Consider the following 18419-nt stretch of genomic DNA (forward strand, 5'->3'; position numbering starts at 1 on the left):
CATTTGCAGCAGAAAATATAATACAAAAGTTCGAAAATACACTGTGAAGCTGCAAATATGCAATAATATCTACAGACTAGAACAATGGCAAGAATCGAAAATTGTCAAGTTAAAAAAAAAAAAGGTGTCAATATATTAAGAAACATATTTCTCTACATTAATTCGCAACTCGAGAAAAGTTTCCGACATAATATACTCATACCAGAGTTAATTAAAAAAAAAAAAAAAAAAAAGCAGTAGCATTATATAATACCCGAGCATGCTACGAACAAACACGGGCTCGTTGACAATCCCGTCCCTGTAGGAACGATTTATCATCCCTCTCGGACAAACATCTCTTGTACGGCACAAACCCTATTCCGATTTTGTTATTCCCATAACCAAACAGACCATTAGAATCGGCTCCATCAGAAACCAAAGAGCCTTCCGTCTTAAGCTCTTCGTCTTTTATTGCTTTTTCGAACGGATAATCGGAAAAATCCTCTTTGTCCGTTTTCTTGCAGGCTGACGAGGAATAAAATGGACTAGTGTACCAACTATACCAAGGCATATCATGTTTGTACTCCATCGGAGAATAATTTGCATTGTCGTAAACAAATCCCGACACATCTCGCGAATCTAATTTATTGGAAGCTTCTAAAGACTGCTTTTGAGTATCTCTTATCACAACTGTTTTTCCGAATAGCTTAATACTCGTCGTGTAGGATTCTCTGGTGCAAGATTCCGTTTCTTGAGTACACAATTCGAACTTCTGCAAAAAAAAAAAATTAATAATAGTATATTAATTTTTTTTTTTTCAAGAATTTTCAAATCGGATTTAATTGCTCACTCACCACATCGGAATCGATATCTTGGACCGAAGCGGAAGATATTTTCTTCGGTAAATGAGAACCCTCTTCGTCTTCACACGACATATTTGATGCCACATTTTCATTTTCATTTTCATTTTCATTTTCATTTTTATTTTCCGCCAAAAATAAGTCGGCGGAAGAAAGAGCATCGTTATCAGCACACGAAGAAGGTGGTGAAATTCGAGACTTGTGAATCTCAGAAACATTGGACGATTCGAATTTATCCGGCGACAAAACCGAAGTCGGAGAGTAATTCTCACATTCATCAACTTCCGCTCGATGTGGGACCCGTTTACGAGGATAAGGATGCAAAGGTTTCTTCTTAGGCCGGGGAGGAGGAATCTCAATTGGATCTAAAGATCCTTCGGCATCGAAACAAGATTCCCTAGCGACCTTAGCGAAGAATTTTTGCGCGTGGCTTCGGATTTGGATTGCTGTCTTTGTGCCAACATGCTCTGCATGTCAATTAAATCTTTCATTATTATTGTTGACAAAAACAAATTTTCGTTGTAGTAATTTTTTTTTTTTATCTGTCGTCGAATCGAACGACCTTATACCTTCTATTTGACGCCAAGCGCGACCGTATAGCTTCAAAGCTTCTAGAAACTTTTGATGTTCTTCCTCTGTCCATTTTTCTCTCTGCTTTGTGATGGTGTATGGTTTCCTCACCTAGTATACGTAATAAAAAGAACATTCTACATTAACACGGATGTCTACGATGAAGTTCGTAACTGAGAATTTCATGAATTGGATTAATTAACTCATATATTTCAGCAATTGCAGTAAGTAGCTAAATCTTTTAGGCCTTGTTTGGTTCCGAAGATAAGATCAGTCATTTTTTCAAGAATCCAATCATATAATTAGGCTAACGGGAGATTCGATACATGATTATTAAATAAGCGAAGATAGGAGCTCGATTTTCCATAATTGCGGGCCAGCCCGAAAAATATTGTACCAACCAAACAACACTTATCTTAATTACCAACCAAACAAGACCTAAAAGGACTAAGATCAACATATGAGCTAGTAGTAACTTGGTATAACTCAAAATTCAAGATAAATCTGATTTAGCATATATAATTCAGCATCAGCTCTATAAGAACCAGAACCCATCAAGAAAAAAACAAACTTTCTTTTGTTAATATATCTATGATACATGTATCTGTCTCTATAGGTTGTAAGCATAAATTTCACCATAGATCACTAACTAAGCAGATCATAATTTATCCATAAAAAAAAAAAAAAAAAAAAAAGCAATTAAATGCAGATATAAAGTACAAATTATTCAAAAGAAAATGAACAATACACACCTTAGCTTCAGCAACCATAGCTCCAATGAATCACTGATACAAGAAAAATAAATGAAATGCAAAATAAAATTCAAGAAAGATAAAAAGATTTGATCTTGATCTTTAATCCTCACAATTATTCAGCTCTCACACTAACATTTGGCATCAAACAGTTTGAGACATGTGAAAAGCCAAAAATAAGAATCAATAAAGCTATCACTCAGAAAAAAAGAAATCATTCAAGAATCAAGAGAGAGAGAGAGAAATGTAGAGAGAGAGAGTGAGAGAGAAGAGTAGTGTAAAAGATGTATAAAATGGGGAGAAATAAAATGAAATAAAAGAGGGAAAAACAGGAAGAAGGGAAGCCACGTAGGATTACCGGTATTATTTAATTTCCCAACAAAGATATATATTATCAAGAAATAAAAAAAATGGATTCTTTGGTGGTGGGCACACTGTGTGAGAGAGAGAGAGAGAGAGAGAGAGAGAGTTCTCTTTTGTGTGGCTGAGAGATGAAGTGGGTCCACAACACGTGTCCCTTGTGTGCTATGTCTCCCAATCTTTTTCTGAGCTGTACAACAAGTGCTCTCTCTTTCTCTCTCTAAAGGAATAAAGAAGACTGTAGAAGTTCTGTTCTTTAATGTTACTTTCTCTCTCTTAAACTTTATTTCGTGGAAGACAGAGCCCTACAGGGAGATATTAGTGTGATTCTGTTTGCTTGGTAATAGATTTTCTTGATCAATTAATTCATTTCTTTCTTTTTTTGTGGCTAAAAATAGATCTATGATTTCTGACCCCACCCAACTTGTTCATCATTGTAATAAAAGCTGAAATATAAATTATTTTTATTTTTGTATAATAATTTATTTCATTTCGTTATATCTGTTTATCCATAGTGTGTGACATATTATCCATATATACCCTACCACATAACGATTATTCATACAGTGCAATAAAATATTACATTTCTTCTGCTGTTCGATAGATGCAGGCCACAAACTACATTTTAACCACCATCGAACTACGGTTCTTGATTTTAAGGGGCCAAATTAATGTAAATATCGCATATTACGTTATTATGAACAACGTTCGTGTAGTTGCATAACCAACTCAATCAATCTTATTAGTTCATTAACATTCCCAAACGAGGTCTAATCGAATAATCAATCATAGATCCAATAACTCAGATAAAGTTTATTAATAGAAAAAAAAATGGAGTTCCAATAGATACTGTATGATGATCTATACCTGCATCGAACATATCCACATGTACATAACACATAACCACATGTATTATTACAAGCAAATGTGTGGACATACAAAATGGCATGCACATGAATTGTACACCACAAAATTAGTATGTAGTAATGCTTGAGAGATCGAAACTTACATAAAATATCAAATTCAACGAATAATTTTTGACCAACTATACAGAATTGATATACGCTACCTATACAATGATGTTATATAACATCACCGATCCTTCATTATCGTAGTTCATTGTTACCCGAATTACCTAACAACTGTCAATTTTCAAGTTTGCATGAATCATAGTCAATGAACGCGTATATACATGTAAATAACGGATCTTGGGGTTTTCTTTTTTAAACAAGGAACAATTACCAACGAATACTGATGTTACTGCAAAAGGTGTTTCGAGATTATCAAAATTTTCACTTACATTTCTTGATAACCATGGTTTACAGATTTAAAGGTATTAACATGAAGATACCGATGAGTTTGGACTAACTAACGCTGATTGAGTGACGACTTCAGTCGAGCTTCTTCTGATGTGATTTCTATCATTCACTATTATCTCTCCGCTGCAGTGGAAAAATCGGAAGGTTATTAACGTAATATTTTGGAACTTAAATAAGCTGTGTAATAACATAAGCAGAAAGAGAAGCAGCTTACGGAGTGCAAGTTCTCACCATTCGTTTGCTGATGTAAGGCTGTAACAGCACAGAACTTTCTGATTGACTATCAAACTCGAGAGATTTTTTATTCTCCACCTGGAATTCTTTTCTCGATTTTCTCCTCGTACCAGATTGCCAAACACCGCCAAAATTAGGAAGCCAATTAGCATCATAATCCTTGGTAATAACCTCCCCTCTCCTTTCCAACTCCAACTCGAGCTTTCTTCTCTCTGCCCAAGCAGCTCCAACACGTTTAGGGTTCAATTTTGAGGATTTCCCAGCTTTAGAATTAACGAAGTTACTCAGCTCTGGTTTCTGCATTATCTCATTTTCTTCCGCGGAATTAAACCAAGGTGGAGTTGCCCCAGTGTGCACATTCCCACCGATGGCTTCTTTAGACGAATAGGAAATCTTTTGCAGGTTCATCGAATCTGTTGGGAAAAGAACGGAGATGAAAAATGATCCCTCAAAAGACCATGCAAAATTCAATAGCATTTATCGAATTTGTAACTTGAAGAATTGACAAACAAGCTATCGTTTCAAATTTGCATTTATCTTTTCCTAATATGATTATACTTTTTCAGCTGAATAGGTTTCGTATCTATACTTCTTGTTTTTGTTAGTGTCTATACTAGTATTATTCAAATAAAAACACAACAAACATATGCGAGATCTGCAGGTGATGAAGACAAAAAATATCAAAGACAAAAGGAAGCAAATTACTCAAAGATCTGCTGTCTCCATGAAATACTTTTACTCCAGGCTGTACCTGCTAACGAACCACAATGATATCAGTCGATAAAATTCTGAAATAAAACAATAATGCCTGTTACAAATATCTAAGGAGCTGATGTTGAGTAAGAAGCATACTTCTACCAATCCAAATACTATTCCAGGAAATAAGCACAACAAGTACAATACCGAAAAAAACTTGAATGAATACGAGAGGGTTTAAAAAACAACGCAAATGATCTTAAATCTTAAAGAGCAGATGCAGCATGACGATATTTTAGCGCCTACGCATTTTAGACATGTTTTTCTATCGGACGCTTTCCATCAAAGGAAAAGAGCCAATGGAAGGATTCTCAAGGATAGCATACAGTTGGTATCTAACTAAGAATTTTGTACTGCATGGCAACAGGCAACAGCTCATTCATAACATAAATGTTGATATTCACATTAACTCTTGCTCGAAGTTTTTCAGCTTATAAAAGCTCCTTTTGAACATTTAGAATATCAACATATTGGATGTGGCAAAGTAGGAGTATCAATATATACACAGAAGGAAAGGGACAAACAGATACCTAACCAACACGAATAAGCAAAAAAAGAAGAGTAGAAGTGTAATAAAACATGAACTCACAGATCCATTACTTAGATAGTCAACATGAGAGCTGGACGAATGGTGATTATCCACGAAACCTAATACAGATATAAAAGCAAACGGATTAGTAATACAATCTGCAATCCTACTATAAATGAGCGATGAACGTAATGTACGTGAATAAACCTATTAAACCATAATATAAATTAAATATATTAATTAATACCTGTGGAATTCTTCAAGCATTGCGCATCTACCAACTGCATCCTCCCACGCATATCGTATAAGGTAGAACCAGACTCTGAGGCGGAATACGGGACTGAACAGGATACCTGAACTTTCTCATTCGTATAGCTTTGTAAAGGCATAACAACACCATTGGTAATATTAAAATCAATAGAATTCGTATTATTTTCATGAAAACTATTAAGATAGTCAGCATTCAGTTCATTGTGGATATTATTCGACACTCCAACTGCTTCTGATTTTGCAGCTTCCGTCTTCATTGCCTTGCATTTTTTCTCCCACTGCAAGCACGTAAAGCCAAAGGGAAATTAAGTAACAACATTACATGCGATCCGAAGTACGAATTCAAGACAAGTAGACAAACAATCAGCTGAAACATACCCAATATATCTAAGCAAAAAAGCCAATCGACACGCAAATTTCTTACCTTTTTGAAATCACCTTCAACAACCCGAAACGAATCAGCACGGTGCGTCCCGCCTCCGTGTTTCCACAGGAACCCCTTCACTCTCTTATAATGCTCACCACTCGCCAAATGCTCAATCGCCTTGCCACTGAAAACCTCAGTAAACAACAATAACCATGTTACAGAAACGGCAAATTTTTTTATATTTTTTTTTAAATTGAAAACTCAAGCAAAAATAATTGCAGTAGACAGAAATCTCAAATTACTGACCAAGCGAAGGGGGTATTATCAAGCTCAATAACGTCGCAATTGCAGAACACGCACCAGAGGCGGTTCTGCGGCGGCGCGTGTTCGGCGGGGAGCAGCATGGGGGTTTTGAGGAAGGATTTGGCGGTTGAGAGCTTGGACTGGAGGCGCGTGAGGAGGGCGGAGAGTGAGGATTTGTGTGCCGGGAAGTAGATGTGGCGGCGGCCTTGGTTGTGGTTCAATTTACAAACCTCACAGAATTCGAATTGCTGTTCTTCACCGTTGTCATTCTTCTTCTTCTTCTTCATGATCTCGTGATTCATGCTGCAGTTTAGGGGTGGATTTAGGGCTCCGATTTGTAGCTCTGCAATCAATTTTGTGCTGAACAACAAATAGAATTTTTCATTCCAATTTTTTAATTTCGATTTTTTCGAGCTTATTCACTTCCAAATTTTCTTTTCTTTTTCTCTTTCCAAATTCGTCCAATTTCGACCTCTGGGCTTGATGGTTTATATATGTGGGCCCATTTGTTTTTGCTTTGGGCTCGGTAAGTGAAAATATTATGGAGTTTCATCCAACTTTTCTTTTTCCTTTTCTTTTTTGAGGTCATACCCAATATTTTTTAAATTGTTAATTAAATTGAATTCGAAGAATATAATTTATAGCATTTTTTTTTTTTTATTTGTCCAAATTCGAGTAAACTAATGTTTCATATACATTACACTATTATACTAAGTAACTAGTAACTACATATAGAGTTAAAAATTAAACCAAATTACTTAATACTCGATCTGAAATCATTCTTTAAAATTCAGCTCATTCGCTAATATAAAGAACCAATTTCGACACATGTTTTCGTTCGATAAAACCATGAAATTAGACTTGAACTCAAGTTTGATTTTATTAAAAAAATTACTAAAACATGTAATCGAGTGCAATTGGTATTTCATTAAAGCTCGTTGGAACCCACCTCGATTGTAAATCAACCAAACTCAAACACAAGTTAAGTTTCGACATATTATCTTTACTTACTTTTATCTAATTCAACCTAAAAATTGTTCAATAAAGAAATAATAATATATTTTTTTTAAATAGATCAAATTACCGTAGCTACTATTTGAAGATTCAATTTAGCTACTAATAAGTTTGAAACAGAGTCATACTAATCTGCAGACTTCTTCAATTTACAATCCGCCCCCCTTTTCCCGCCCCCTTTCCGACCGCCGTGCACACTGCACACACTTCCCCCAAATGTCAATCTCCGCCGCCCTAGACCGGGCTCTCTTCAAGGACAAAGACGGCGGCGGCGGCGGCCGCACCACCATCGTCACAGACCGATTCAAAAGCTTCTTAATCTGGCAGGTTCTGCAATCAACCTTCCTACTCTTCATTTTCAAAACCCTCTTCTTTTCCCCCTTCACCACAAACCCTTTCACTCCCATTTTCTTCTCCTTCATCTCTCTCCTTCTATTCCACCTCTCTCTAACCACCTTCGCAGCTCTCCTCTTCTTCGTCTCTTCCCCTCACGCGCTGCCGTACGCTTCCCCTCTCGAGATATCACTCTCCTTCGTCCGCTTGATTTTTGTGTCTGGTGGCGAGCAGAGTTTGTTGAGGAAGAGGGTTGGGGTTTCGTTTTGCTTCGTGGTGTTCGTAGCCCTCTGCGCTGCCTCCGGGGCGGTGGCGGTGGTTTGTGTGTGCTGGGCATGTGATGTTTATTCTAGTGTCGATTCGACTTCGAATTCGGCTGCTGTTTTGGGGAATTTGGGATTTAGGGGTTTTCTGATCGGCTTGTTCTATGGGTTGCATTATGTGTATCACCACCGCTGGGTCTTGCGTTTTCCTATTGTTCAGGTTTGTTCATATTTTAATATTGCTTTTTTTACTTTCAGTTAGTAGCATTTGATGATTCGATTGTTAATGCTGTATTGGATCGATTAGTGGGTTTGTAATGATGGTTGACTAAGATGAAGAGATATTTTGAATATAGAAAATAAATATTGTTACACTCCCGAACAGAGATTTCACATTTTGTTCAGTAAAATTGCGATCGAGCATGTGCTCAACAAAGATTATTTATTCATTAGAAATGATATTCGTTCTTGTGCTGACACAATCTACGTTTATCAACAGCGTCCTCCTTTCTTCAGCTTGAAGATGGGGCTTCCTTCATCTATCGGACAGGCTTTAAGGTTCTCTGCTGTCGGCTATGTATTATCAGGGGTACTTGCTTTTTTCCTGCCTACTGAGTACAGAAATCGGGGTTCAGTTGGATTGCTCATAGCTGAGCAGATCATTTTCTACATCGGCAGTTTTTTTGTAATTCTTTGTTGGGAACTCAGTCATCATTTACACCAGGTTTCTCCCTCAACTAGCTGTTTTCTGTTTATGGTTATAAGTTTATAACCACCGTATAAAGATTTAAGACATCTGCAATGGATTTCTAGGTACTGCATACCAAGAGGGTTGTATTTGCGCCTCTAAAAGGATCAGCAGCTGCAGAAACAAACCCGAGCGAGTCTCTTTTAGCTACACTAGAGGAAAGCACACCAAAGTCACTTTTGCAGTACCTTGCTTACCTCGATCTCTGTATGGTATGTGAGAACAATGTCGATACATGGCGAAGAGCTGCGTTCTTTGAAGAGACGGGCGATACGTATAAAAGAGTTGTAGACGCATGCATGCAGCCTCTGAAAGAGTTCATTCAACAACTGGCTGATGGTCTGGAGAGCTCTTCAGCTGAAAAGTCAATGGTGCAATTATCTGACCAATTGAGTTCGCCCGCTGAGCGGCTTGCGGTTTCGAAACTCTCTGAGTCGTTTTTCGACTCACAGGTCAGTGTTTCTTGATCATGCCCGTTTGTTTTGGATTTGAAAACTTGTCATTGGTAATGTGTATTACATGGAATGTCGTGGTAAATGTCGTTTATCAGCTATGTGTGTTCTGCCTTATGTTTTCAGTTTTTTCATGTATTGGCTTTATTGTGCCTTTTAAACTCTGGAAAACTTAATTTTATTTCGTCCGCCATTTCACATTCTTTACATCCAAAGGGGATTCCGATTCATGCAACTAAGATTTACTGTTATGTCAATGATGTGTATCAATTAAGGGTGTAGTGGTCGTTTTGTATGGTTTTAAAGTATCTGTATCGTTTCTTGATTATGCCCATTTTTTCGGATTTGAAAACTTGTTCTTAGTAATTTAGCACATGAATCATTGTGTCTTTTCAGTATTTTGTGTATTGGCTCTATCGTCCCTTCCAAATTCTTGAAAACATTAATTTTATTTATTCCACCGCTTCACTTTGTTTTTTCAATCCAAGGGGGGTTCATGTAACTAAGCTTTAGTGTTATTTCCATTATGTGTATCGATTAAGGGTGTAGCAGTGGTTTGGACGGTTGTGTAATTTAACCAAACTCGATAACTGTGTGATGCCAAAAAAATAATATTATTTCCAATCAAGTTGTTCAAGTTGGTTAGGTTCATTTTGATTGAGTTCGTCAGTGAATTTGAATCACATTCCCTCATGCTTCGATTTTTTAATAGTTAAAAACTCATAGATTAACTGTTTTTAGAAATAAAATAATTGTGTTTCATATAAAAACATAAAATTGTTCAAGAGAGAGAAAGTGAATATCATTAGACAATATTGCATTCTATCAACGAGAAAGATCTGTGAGTATAAAAACTTTGATGCGTATTCATCAGAGTGGTATTAAATAAATAACACAATAAGGACTATATATATATGTTTATTGTGGATATAGAAATGTATATATATATGTATGTGTATGTAGGTCACGTGCACACTGTTCGTCCAGTAGATCATGTTGAGTTGAAAATTGACCCGGTGAAATTCAATTAGCAGTTGTCATCAGAAATAAACTATAAAAGCCTTATATTTTTGTACATCATAATCTGACAAATAGAGAATTATGCAAGAAAACGAGAGAGTTAACTATTACATTTACTCTGCCTATATATATAATATATATCATCTATGATTGTCATTAACCTAAGTTGCGAATTGCATGCAGCTCTGTGCATGGTCTGCCCGAATCATTGCTTCACTGACCGCACGGTCACACAAGGAAGACAAATTTGGCGTCGCCCAACTCTCGGGAAGCAATGCAACTGTAATCTCAACATTGCTGTCTACTTTGTTAGCTGTCGAAACTCTCATGGGGAAAAAGACAAACATTCAATCCTCGAATTTCATGGGCCCCGCTGGAATCAAGTGGGCCACGGTGAACACTGGGAGAAGAGAGTCCACAGCTAGTGCCATGGGCAAAATAAGAGGGAGCCCTCTTTATGCCAAAGCGTTTTCATTGGCTGATATACTAAGAACTTCGATTTACTCGATTGTCTCTGCTTTTCACGGTGAGATGATGAACAGCGAGAAAGCGGGACTTCTTGAGAAAGATTGGATCGTTAGCGGTAAACCTCTTTATGGAAGTAACGAGCTTCTTCTGCACAAATTGAGACTTTTCTTGGATTTCCAGGCGAGTTAGCTTCTTCTCTATTGGTTGTGCCTCGACGATTTTTTTTTTTTTTGAACTTGAGACATATTTTTGCCTTGGAAGTACTAAACGCTAGGAGAATTTGTATCGAAAAGACAAACCTTCGCAGTTTTTATTTTTTGTGCCAATATATTGTACCGTTGTGTAAGATTTCTAGAAGAATCGGGAAAAAAATGGTTCGTCACTTTGAGATTGGAAGATTTATGTCTTCGAGTTGAAGTAATTATTTTCTTATGCAGACTTGGAGTTAGTTCTTTGACAGATTACTGCCTGTGATAAGAGGTGTGCTCTATGTATTGCATGATATTTTCAGAGTATTGTTATTGTGCATGTCTTTTTCTTTTTCTTTTTTGAATTTGAAAAAGGGTAAATGAATCTTCCTACACGAAATTTCTCATGTTTGGGTAATTACAACCACCCATCAACCATGAATCTTCCTACACGAAATTCAAGAGAATCTTCTAGATTTTGCTGATTTTTTTCTAGTTTATACTCATTTTATGCAAAAATGTAGTTTCTGATACACCATAATCTGATATTTATAAGCCAAAAGACACATTTTATGGTTATCTTGTTTCAAAATGTGGAGTTTGAATGAGATAAAAAATGTATGAATGGGAGAATATCCCACATAATCTAGAAAATTTCACTAAATTTAACACCGCAAGAATGGACGTGTAAGAAGATTCATAGTTGAGAGGGTAGTCGTAATTACTCAAACATGAGGGATTTTTTCGTAATTTGACCTTAACTTTAACGGGGACGTAGTTTACAAAAGAATTGATGTTTATGTGTTTTGAGAGGCCCAAAACAAATGCCCATATGCCTTGTTCTTTCTTCTTGGGCCGATTAAAATGAATTAGTAGCTAATTAATCAGTAACCTTCATTAAACCTAATTTAGATCCTTGATTAAAGAGTGGTAATCTCCATCAATCATCAATCATCATGCATGGATTTATACATAATATTAGGTATGCGTTTCTAGCACGCATCCATATATTTCACCCTACATATATTAGATACATCTTCATCATTCATTTATACATACATAAAAATGCAGACCCATTTTGGCGTGTCTTGATAAATGGTCATAATATACCAATTATACACTTTATATGAGTTTTTATTTATATATAAATTCCTTTTTATATATTTTCATACATACACATTCAAATTAAATTGAACTATCAACTGATAAGGAACGTTAAATTGGGTTCGAATTGGAAAATAATTATTTAATTCGTAGAAGAGTTATTGATGGGCATCGGAGGAGATACCGAAAGAAATTATGGAAAAATAAGGGTTTTCAACGAACTCAAATTGTATTTGAGTACGAAACGAACTCTATCTCAAGTAAAACGGCGCAAGGAATCGTTTGGACTCCTAAAAGTTCGTTTTTGCTATTTTAGGTAAGTTTTAGAAAATTAATATCAAATCATAAAAAAATTGTATTAGGATTCCGTAAATTGGGTTGTTCCCAAAATTACGAGATCTACTAGAATTAGGATTTAACTCGTTTTTGCCTCTTTTTTTTTGTATTTTTTAGTATTTTCTTAGTTTAATTAGGGGTTTCAGTTTTTTAGTATAAATAGTTGCCTTAGGACTTTATTTTAAAAAGAATTTCGAATTTTTAATAAAATATTTAGAGTTTTCTCTATTTTTCTGGTGGATTCCAGAGTTTTCGGAGGATTCCGAATGTTATTTTGTTCTATAGGATTAATTCGTATAAATTAATTCTTTACCGTGCTTCCGTCTTGCGTCATCAACTATCAACTTGCAATTAATCATTAAATTATATAAATAATTACAGAAGTAATAAAAATATTCAAAAATTCGCTATTCGCAAACATGTTTCCAACTTTTTACAAATTGTAAAATGGCCCATAAAATATCCGGCTGTTGTCCAGCACGAAACATATCAGAAACGCGGAAATGTTAAGAATTTGAAATTTCTATACTATATACAGCTGAAAAGAAATATAGGGACCATTTTTAATTTGTTACACACGTAATTTGGATGATCACTAAATAAAGCTCAATTTACCCATTAAAAATGGAGTACACCCCAAAATTTGTTGCGACAGTCAATTAAGTTCACGCAATCTTTATCTTGCCCTAAAACTATATTCACTTTATTATTCCGTTCCGTAGACAATTACAATGCACACAAATCTGGTTATATTACAAAAAAGGACACAACAAATTGAGTAATAGTCCCTTGTCACAAAATTATATTTCCACAAACATTATTTTATTTTATTTTATTTTAATGATGAGAATTTATCAACAACTTTAAAGTTTGTACAGTTAATCTTGGACAAAAATCAACCAAAGTGCTCCAACTTCACAAGGGTAAATAGCACTTAACCCCCTGTAGTTTGAGTTTTGTGCATATAACCCCCTTGTATTTTCAATATAAGTACATGACTTCCCTGTAATTTAAATTTTGTTCACATAACCCCCTTATGGTATTCCACTTGTTAAATAATTATTCTAAATACGAAGAGGTTATATTCAAATATAAGGAGTCATGTGTTATATTGAAAGTACGAGGGTCATGTGCACAAAGCTCAAACAACGGGGGTGCTATTTAACAAAACAAAAAAAAATAGTTTACAACTAAACAAAATTTCTAACATGTAATTTATAATTCTCTCCTTATGGTATCAAATCAGCATCTTGAAAGCATCATTTAAATGGAATCATTTTATGCTCTAATTAAAAAATAAAAAAAATAAAAAATAAATAGAAATAACAAGAAGTCTTAGGTAGTAAAAAACATTAGTGCTAATTAGTGTGTGTCCTAATTAAAAGCACAAACATTGTTAGTTCTGTCCTAGTAAGATTGCCACCTCCGAGGAATCAAAAATCCAGCTTTTCCACAAGTGCTTTAACACGTCAAACAAACAGCACCTTCCACCAAAAGCCAGTGCCACGTGGATATTACTATTAGCCAAGTGTTCCTGTTAATCTCCAAATATTCCAACCAACACATACACACACACATATATATATTAAGGGGCTGTTTGTTTTAATTTAATGCAAGAAAAGCTGCAAGAAATTAATAAATAAAAAATGGATGAAGAAAAACAAGAACTTGTGGGAAAAAAGCTGCAGCTGACAGTGGATGAAGTGTTGGAAGGGTATGTGGGGTCATTTGGATTCTCACAGCTTATTCAGGTGCTTTTGGTTTCACTGGCTAGGATATTTGATTCCCAAAGTACCCTTGTCACCATTTTCACCGATGCTCAGCCGAAGTCGTGGCGGTGCGTCTCGCCGGAGTGCGGTGGTGCAGCCACCGTTGGAGGTTCGGTTTGCGGGTTGAAGGCGGGGACTTGGGAGTGGAGCGGCGAGAATTCGAGCTCCACGATTGCGGAGTGGGGATTGGTTTGTGACAGGAGATTTCTTGCTGCTCTTCCTACTTCAGTCTACTTTCTTGGATCTCTTATAGGTATTGCATATTTAAAAAAATAAATAAATTTATTTAAATTAAAAGTAAAATGCATTTGAAAAAATAAAAAAATAGGATCAAGAAAGTAGGTATTGCATCAAGATCACATGCTTCATCCATGGTAGAAATTTGTAGTCAATGCTACAATGCTCGAAAAATAACAAATCCCGGCATGCAAAATAAGTAGTGGGGGGCGACGGCCCCCATAGCGATGTACTGCCGCCACTAGCAACTAACGGCTCGAACTTCAAGAATTTTTTTTATTTTCTTTCTATAGTATCAAGATTGAATATTTATATATGTACCTTAATGATGATTGCCTTTTTTGCTTTAATCGATGCATTCGATAGGTTCCGCAGTTTTCGGACGATTGGCCGATGGATCTTTTGGCAGGAAAAAATCAGTGCTGATTTCATGCCTACTGACATCAATCACAATCTTCCTCACTTCTCTCTCCCCAAACATATGGATTTACTCTCTCCTCCGTTTCGCAAACGGAGTATCCCGTGCCGGAATCGGAATATGCTGTTTAGTCCTCTCTACGGAGGCCGTCGGTCGGAAATGGCGTGGCCAGGTCAGCCAATATGGGTTTTTCTTCTTTGCGACGGGGTTTCTCTCGATCCCATTAATTGCTTATCCGACAAGAAATTGTTGGAGAAATTTGTACAAGATTATCTCGTTTCTCCCACTTGTCTATTCAATCTTTGTCCTAATACCCTTTGTCTCGGAATCTCCAAGGTGGCTTCTTGTGAGGGGTCGAAGCGAAGAAGCCCTCGATGTTTTGAGAAATTACGCAAGAATCAATGGAAAAGAAATCCCACCAAATATCACCCTTCTAGAACCATCTAATAGTAATAACGGGAAAAAAGACGAAAATACCCTCTCACCTATCGAGAAGCTCTGGACCACTAGATGGGCTGTGAGAAGAATGGCCCTGATCATGTTCACAGGCTTTGGGATTGGTTTCATGTATTACGGGATTCAACTCAACGTCGAGAATCTCAGCTTCAACTTATACTTTACGGTGGCAATAAATGCGACGATGGAGATTCCGGCGGTTTTCGTCGGCAGCTTTCTGCTCGGCACCACCAACCGCCGCCGCCTCTTCTCCACCTCAGCTTTCCTCGCCGGAGCTTTCTGCCTCTTCTGCATTGTTTTCTCGACGGAGAAAAATCGCGGCGGCGGGAGCTTGCCTCAGCTGACGATGGAGGCCTTAGGGTTTATGGCCGCTGCGACTGCTTTCAATGTTTTGTACACATACTGCGTGGAGCTTTTCCCGACGAATGTGAGGAACTTTGCTGTGTCTATGATGAGACAAGCGTTGATGTTGGGTGCTTCGATTTCGCCTTTGCTCGTTGTGTATGGGAGATTGAGCCCTTCTCTGTCGTTCTTCGTGTTCGGAGTTTCGTCTGTTGTGAGTGGTTTGCTTAGTCTGTGGTTGCCTGAAACTAGGAATGCTCCTCTGTACGAGACTTTGGAGCAACAAGAGGAAGAAGAAGGGTTGGATCTTGCATGTGTCGAATTGGGGAAGAATGTACAGGTGTCGTCTTCTTAGTGGATCGTGTTTCTTCGGTTCTCCTTCGAACGGAAGATTAAAGTAATAAGTTGTTCAATATAGAAATGCAAAAGATACATAGATTTTGTTTTATGCTTTTACTTGTTGAAATTGTACAAAAGTTTGTTGAAATATTTGCTTTTAGATTCTCTGTTCTGAGTTATTGAATCAAATCCAGAATGTGATCCATTGTCATATAAAGAAAACGGCAACTTACGGTAACTCCTGAGGTAAGATCAAATTACGAAAACCCCCCTCAACTATGTATTATCTTACGAAACCCCCCTGCTTCAATAGGTAAATTTGACACCGTAAAGATGGACGTGTAAGACAATACATAGTTTGGGACGGAGGGATTTTTTCGTAATTTGATCTTACCTCAGAGGTGGCCGTAATTTGCCCTGAAGAAAAAGATGCAATGGCAAGTATTAACAAAGCAATTTCAAGACCAGATATATGTAATCAATCCTCAAAATTTCGACAAAATATATATTGCAATCTGAGGTGTAATTACCAAATCTGTTACATCAACAAGTGAACTCTAAATCCGAAATTTCCATAATCAGCAAATAATCAATCGTTCATTGACAAACAGTGCCGTAATCGGCTGGCTCAAGAAAAAATTACAGCGCAGAACGGAAAATCCATCTGGATTTCAAGAACACAATAAAACGGAATTATACCGTAAATCCGTAATCTAAATCATCCTGTAACCAATGTTTTGCTCGAACTTTTCGCAAAAGTCGCGAGCTTGAATGAAGAATTAACCAACAATACTACCTAAACATCATCATATTCTAAATTCTTTACCAGTAGAGCTATGAGCTTATATAGCATAGCAGAGCTTGCTAAAGCTAATTTATTCTGAAAAATAGCACAAAAAAATACCAATAACTGAAAATACTGCACAAAATAATTACCAATAACTGAGAGAGAGATGAAAAATTGTAACAGCAGAAATTTTCTTCAGAATCAAACACTTGTCCAATTAATTTCTCCAAATTCCGACATGAAGTAAGTCGGAATCATGTTCTTCACATACAACATCAATCAACTCGACTGAGCCAACTCTAATTATATCGAAACAAGTAAAAGCCCTAATTTTAATTGAAAATGGAAAAGCCCTAATTTTAATTGAAATTGGAAAAGCCCTAGATGTGCAAATTAATCAACTTTTTTGCAGAAAAACAGTTGCGCAAGCAATTTCTTTTCCAGTACCAGCAGAAATCGAGGGCTGAATTCGTTCATTTACAGTAGCGATCGGCTTTCTTCTTAACCCGATCATCTAGGGCTTCCTCGACGGACTTCTTCTTCGCATTCGGATCGTACGCGAACTTCTTGCATTCGACGGGGAACAATTCGTCGTACTTCATCTTCTTCGCCGCGTCGATGGTGTACACGTCGGAACCGGACTCCTCCACCACGCTGACACTCGGATCCTCCGCCAAAACGGCGTCGTCGGCGAGCTTGTTCTTATTATTCTTCTTCTTCTTCTTTTTCTTATTCTTGTCTATGGCTTTTTCGCGGGTGGCGAGCTCGCCGCCCTTGAAGGCCAGTCTTCCGCCCCTCACCCTCTCGTACGCCTCCGACATCCCTACCCTTTTTTCGAACGAGATTTTTGTGAAGTTCTGAAACAGCCCTCTCTCCCTCTCTCTCTATATATGTATATATATATGGAGCTAATTGCATAGACTCCCCTATGAAATTTTGAATGGCTAAAAGCCCCCTAATGTCAAAAATATTAGCATATACACCCCTATATTATTTTTGACAAAGCACACCGGCCCTTATTTTGAAATTAGCAGTTGACTTATATGAAATAACTAAATTACCTTTATATTTTTTAATAATTTATGTTTCAAGTGAATGAATAAAATGCAAAAAGGAAAAAAAGAAAGAAAAAGAAAATTATCACCCAGGCCATCGTCTTCCTCCCGTAACCCAATTCTTCAATCGAACACTCTGCCGCCGTATCACCACCACCACGGCCGCACCACCGCCGCATCACCACCTGCCTTCCCACCCCACAAAAGGATTATGCTTTATGTTTGATGGGTTCTTTTTATATCTCTTGTAAATCAAGATTTTGGATCGAGTTATGCTTTGTGCGTGTGTGTTGTGCCGGGCCCTCTGTTTTTTGTGCGTGAAGTGCCTTTGTCTTCCGGCGGGTTTAGATGGAGAAAGCATTTTTTGTTGTTTTTTCTTCTTTTGCAAACGGGCTGGTTATGAAGAATCTGGGTGGGCATTTGGGTCGGGTTATTCGGGTATAACCCGACCCGGTCGGGTATAACCCGACCCGGTCGGGTATAACCCGACCCGGTCGGGTATAACCCGACCCGGTCGGGTATTACCCGACCGGATCGGGTAATTTTTTACATAGCCGGGTTTTTCCCGGGTTCGGGTACCCGATGATCCCAAACCGGGTCGGGTCCGGGTAATAGAAATTCTACCCGGGTACCCGATCGGGTACCCGGTTTAAAAAAAAAAAATTTTTTTTTTATATATATATATATATATATATATATATGTATATATATATATATATATATATATATATGTATATATATATATATATATATATATATATATGTATATGTCTGTGTGTGTATATATATAT

The 18419-nt window shown here is 37.0% G+C and overlaps 5 protein-coding genes across 6 annotated transcripts; 2 read left to right on the forward strand and 3 right to left on the reverse strand.

Annotated features, from left to right (window-relative positions):
- Window positions 1–113: 113 nt before the first annotated feature.
- Window positions 114–3642, reverse strand: LOC105975014 (protein REVEILLE 7). The gene is made up of 4 exons (XM_013000179.2): window positions 2162–3642; window positions 1409–1520; window positions 834–1306; window positions 114–751 (listed from the first exon to the last, which is right to left on the reverse strand). Exons 1-4 carry the CDS (start codon window positions 2177–2179, stop codon window positions 263–265), a joined length of 1092 nt encoding a protein of 363 aa, XP_012855633.1. The 5' UTR covers window positions 2180–3642; the 3' UTR covers window positions 114–262.
- Window positions 3643–3759: 117 nt separating this feature from the next.
- LOC105975013 (coiled coil protein) lies at window positions 3760–6675 on the reverse strand. Of its 2 annotated transcripts, none has more exons than XM_013000178.2 (7): window positions 6303–6675; window positions 6054–6180; window positions 5607–5907; window positions 5420–5478; window positions 4780–4825; window positions 4072–4487; window positions 3760–3963 (listed from the first exon to the last, which is right to left on the reverse strand). In XM_013000178.2, the coding sequence occupies exons 1-7, from the start codon at window positions 6599–6601 to the stop codon at window positions 3943–3945; spliced, it is 1269 nt and encodes a 422-aa protein (XP_012855632.2). In that variant the 5' UTR covers window positions 6602–6675; the 3' UTR covers window positions 3760–3942. The 2 variants fall into 2 exon arrangements, with proteins under 2 accessions (XP_012855632.2, XP_012855631.2); XM_013000177.2 differs by having other exon boundaries at window positions 4780–4828.
- A 618-nt stretch (window positions 6676–7293) lies between these two features.
- Window positions 7294–11033, forward strand: LOC105975079 (nucleoporin protein Ndc1-Nup protein). The gene is made up of 4 exons (XM_013000252.2): window positions 7294–8129; window positions 8409–8633; window positions 8723–9109; window positions 10313–11033. Exons 1-4 carry the CDS (start codon window positions 7530–7532, stop codon window positions 10784–10786), a joined length of 1686 nt encoding a protein of 561 aa, XP_012855706.2. The 5' UTR covers window positions 7294–7529; the 3' UTR covers window positions 10787–11033.
- A 2784-nt stretch (window positions 11034–13817) lies between these two features.
- Window positions 13818–15970, forward strand: OCT1 (organic cation/carnitine transporter1). Its single transcript, XM_013000293.2, has 2 exons — window positions 13818–14247; window positions 14598–15970. The coding sequence occupies exons 1-2, from the start codon at window positions 13872–13874 to the stop codon at window positions 15800–15802; spliced, it is 1581 nt and encodes a 526-aa protein (XP_012855747.1). The 5' UTR covers window positions 13818–13871; the 3' UTR covers window positions 15803–15970.
- Window positions 15971–16762: 792 nt separating this feature from the next.
- Window positions 16763–17472, reverse strand: LOC105974953 (uncharacterized). The gene has a single exon (XM_013000115.2). It carries the CDS (start codon window positions 17392–17394, stop codon window positions 17047–17049), a length of 348 nt encoding a protein of 115 aa, XP_012855569.1. The 5' UTR covers window positions 17395–17472; the 3' UTR covers window positions 16763–17046.
- Between the last annotated feature and the right edge of the window lie 947 nt (window positions 17473–18419).

The sequence above is a fragment of the Erythranthe guttata genome, chromosome 9 (genome assembly GCF_056151865.1).
Source record: "Erythranthe guttata isolate IM_541 chromosome 9, IM_541, whole genome shotgun sequence".
Taxonomy (NCBI): Eukaryota; Viridiplantae; Streptophyta; class Magnoliopsida; order Lamiales; family Phrymaceae; genus Erythranthe; species Erythranthe guttata.

Excerpts from the sequence above, each read along its gene's own strand:
- LOC105975014 (XM_013000179.2), bottom strand. Across the intron at positions 1,307-1,408 it reads CGCTTGGCGTCAAATAGAAG|AGCATGTTGGCACAAAGACA; the intron begins GTATAAGGTCGT and ends ATTGACATGCAG. Across the intron at positions 752-833 it reads AAGATATCGATTCCGATGTG|AAGTTCGAATTGTGTACTCA; the intron begins GTGAGTGAGCAA and ends TTTTTTTTGCAG.
- LOC105975013 (XM_013000177.2), bottom strand. The coding sequence starts at position 6,601 with ATGAATCACGAGATCATGAAGAAGAAGAAGAAGAATGACAACGGTGAA. Across the intron at positions 5,479-5,606 it reads ATGCTTGAAGAATTCCACAG|GTTTCGTGGATAATCACCAT; the intron begins GTATTAATTAAT and ends TATCTGTATTAG. Across the intron at positions 4,829-5,419 it reads ACTATCTAAGTAATGGATCT|CAGGTACAGCCTGGAGTAAA; the intron begins GTGAGTTCATGT and ends GTGGTTCGTTAG.
- LOC105975079 (XM_013000252.2), top strand. The coding sequence starts at position 7,530 with ATGTCAATCTCCGCCGCCCTAGACCGGGCTCTCTTCAAGGACAAAGAC. Across the intron at positions 8,130-8,408 it reads TGCGTTTTCCTATTGTTCAG|CGTCCTCCTTTCTTCAGCTT; the intron begins GTTTGTTCATAT and ends GTTTATCAACAG. Across the intron at positions 8,634-8,722 it reads TCAGTCATCATTTACACCAG|GTACTGCATACCAAGAGGGT; the intron begins GTTTCTCCCTCA and ends ATGGATTTCTAG.
- OCT1 (XM_013000293.2), top strand. The coding sequence starts at position 13,872 with ATGGATGAAGAAAAACAAGAACTTGTGGGAAAAAAGCTGCAGCTGACA. Across the intron at positions 14,248-14,597 it reads CTTTCTTGGATCTCTTATAG|GTTCCGCAGTTTTCGGACGA; the intron begins GTATTGCATATT and ends TGCATTCGATAG.
- LOC105974953 (XM_013000115.2), bottom strand. The coding sequence starts at position 17,394 with ATGTCGGAGGCGTACGAGAGGGTGAGGGGCGGAAGACTGGCCTTCAAG.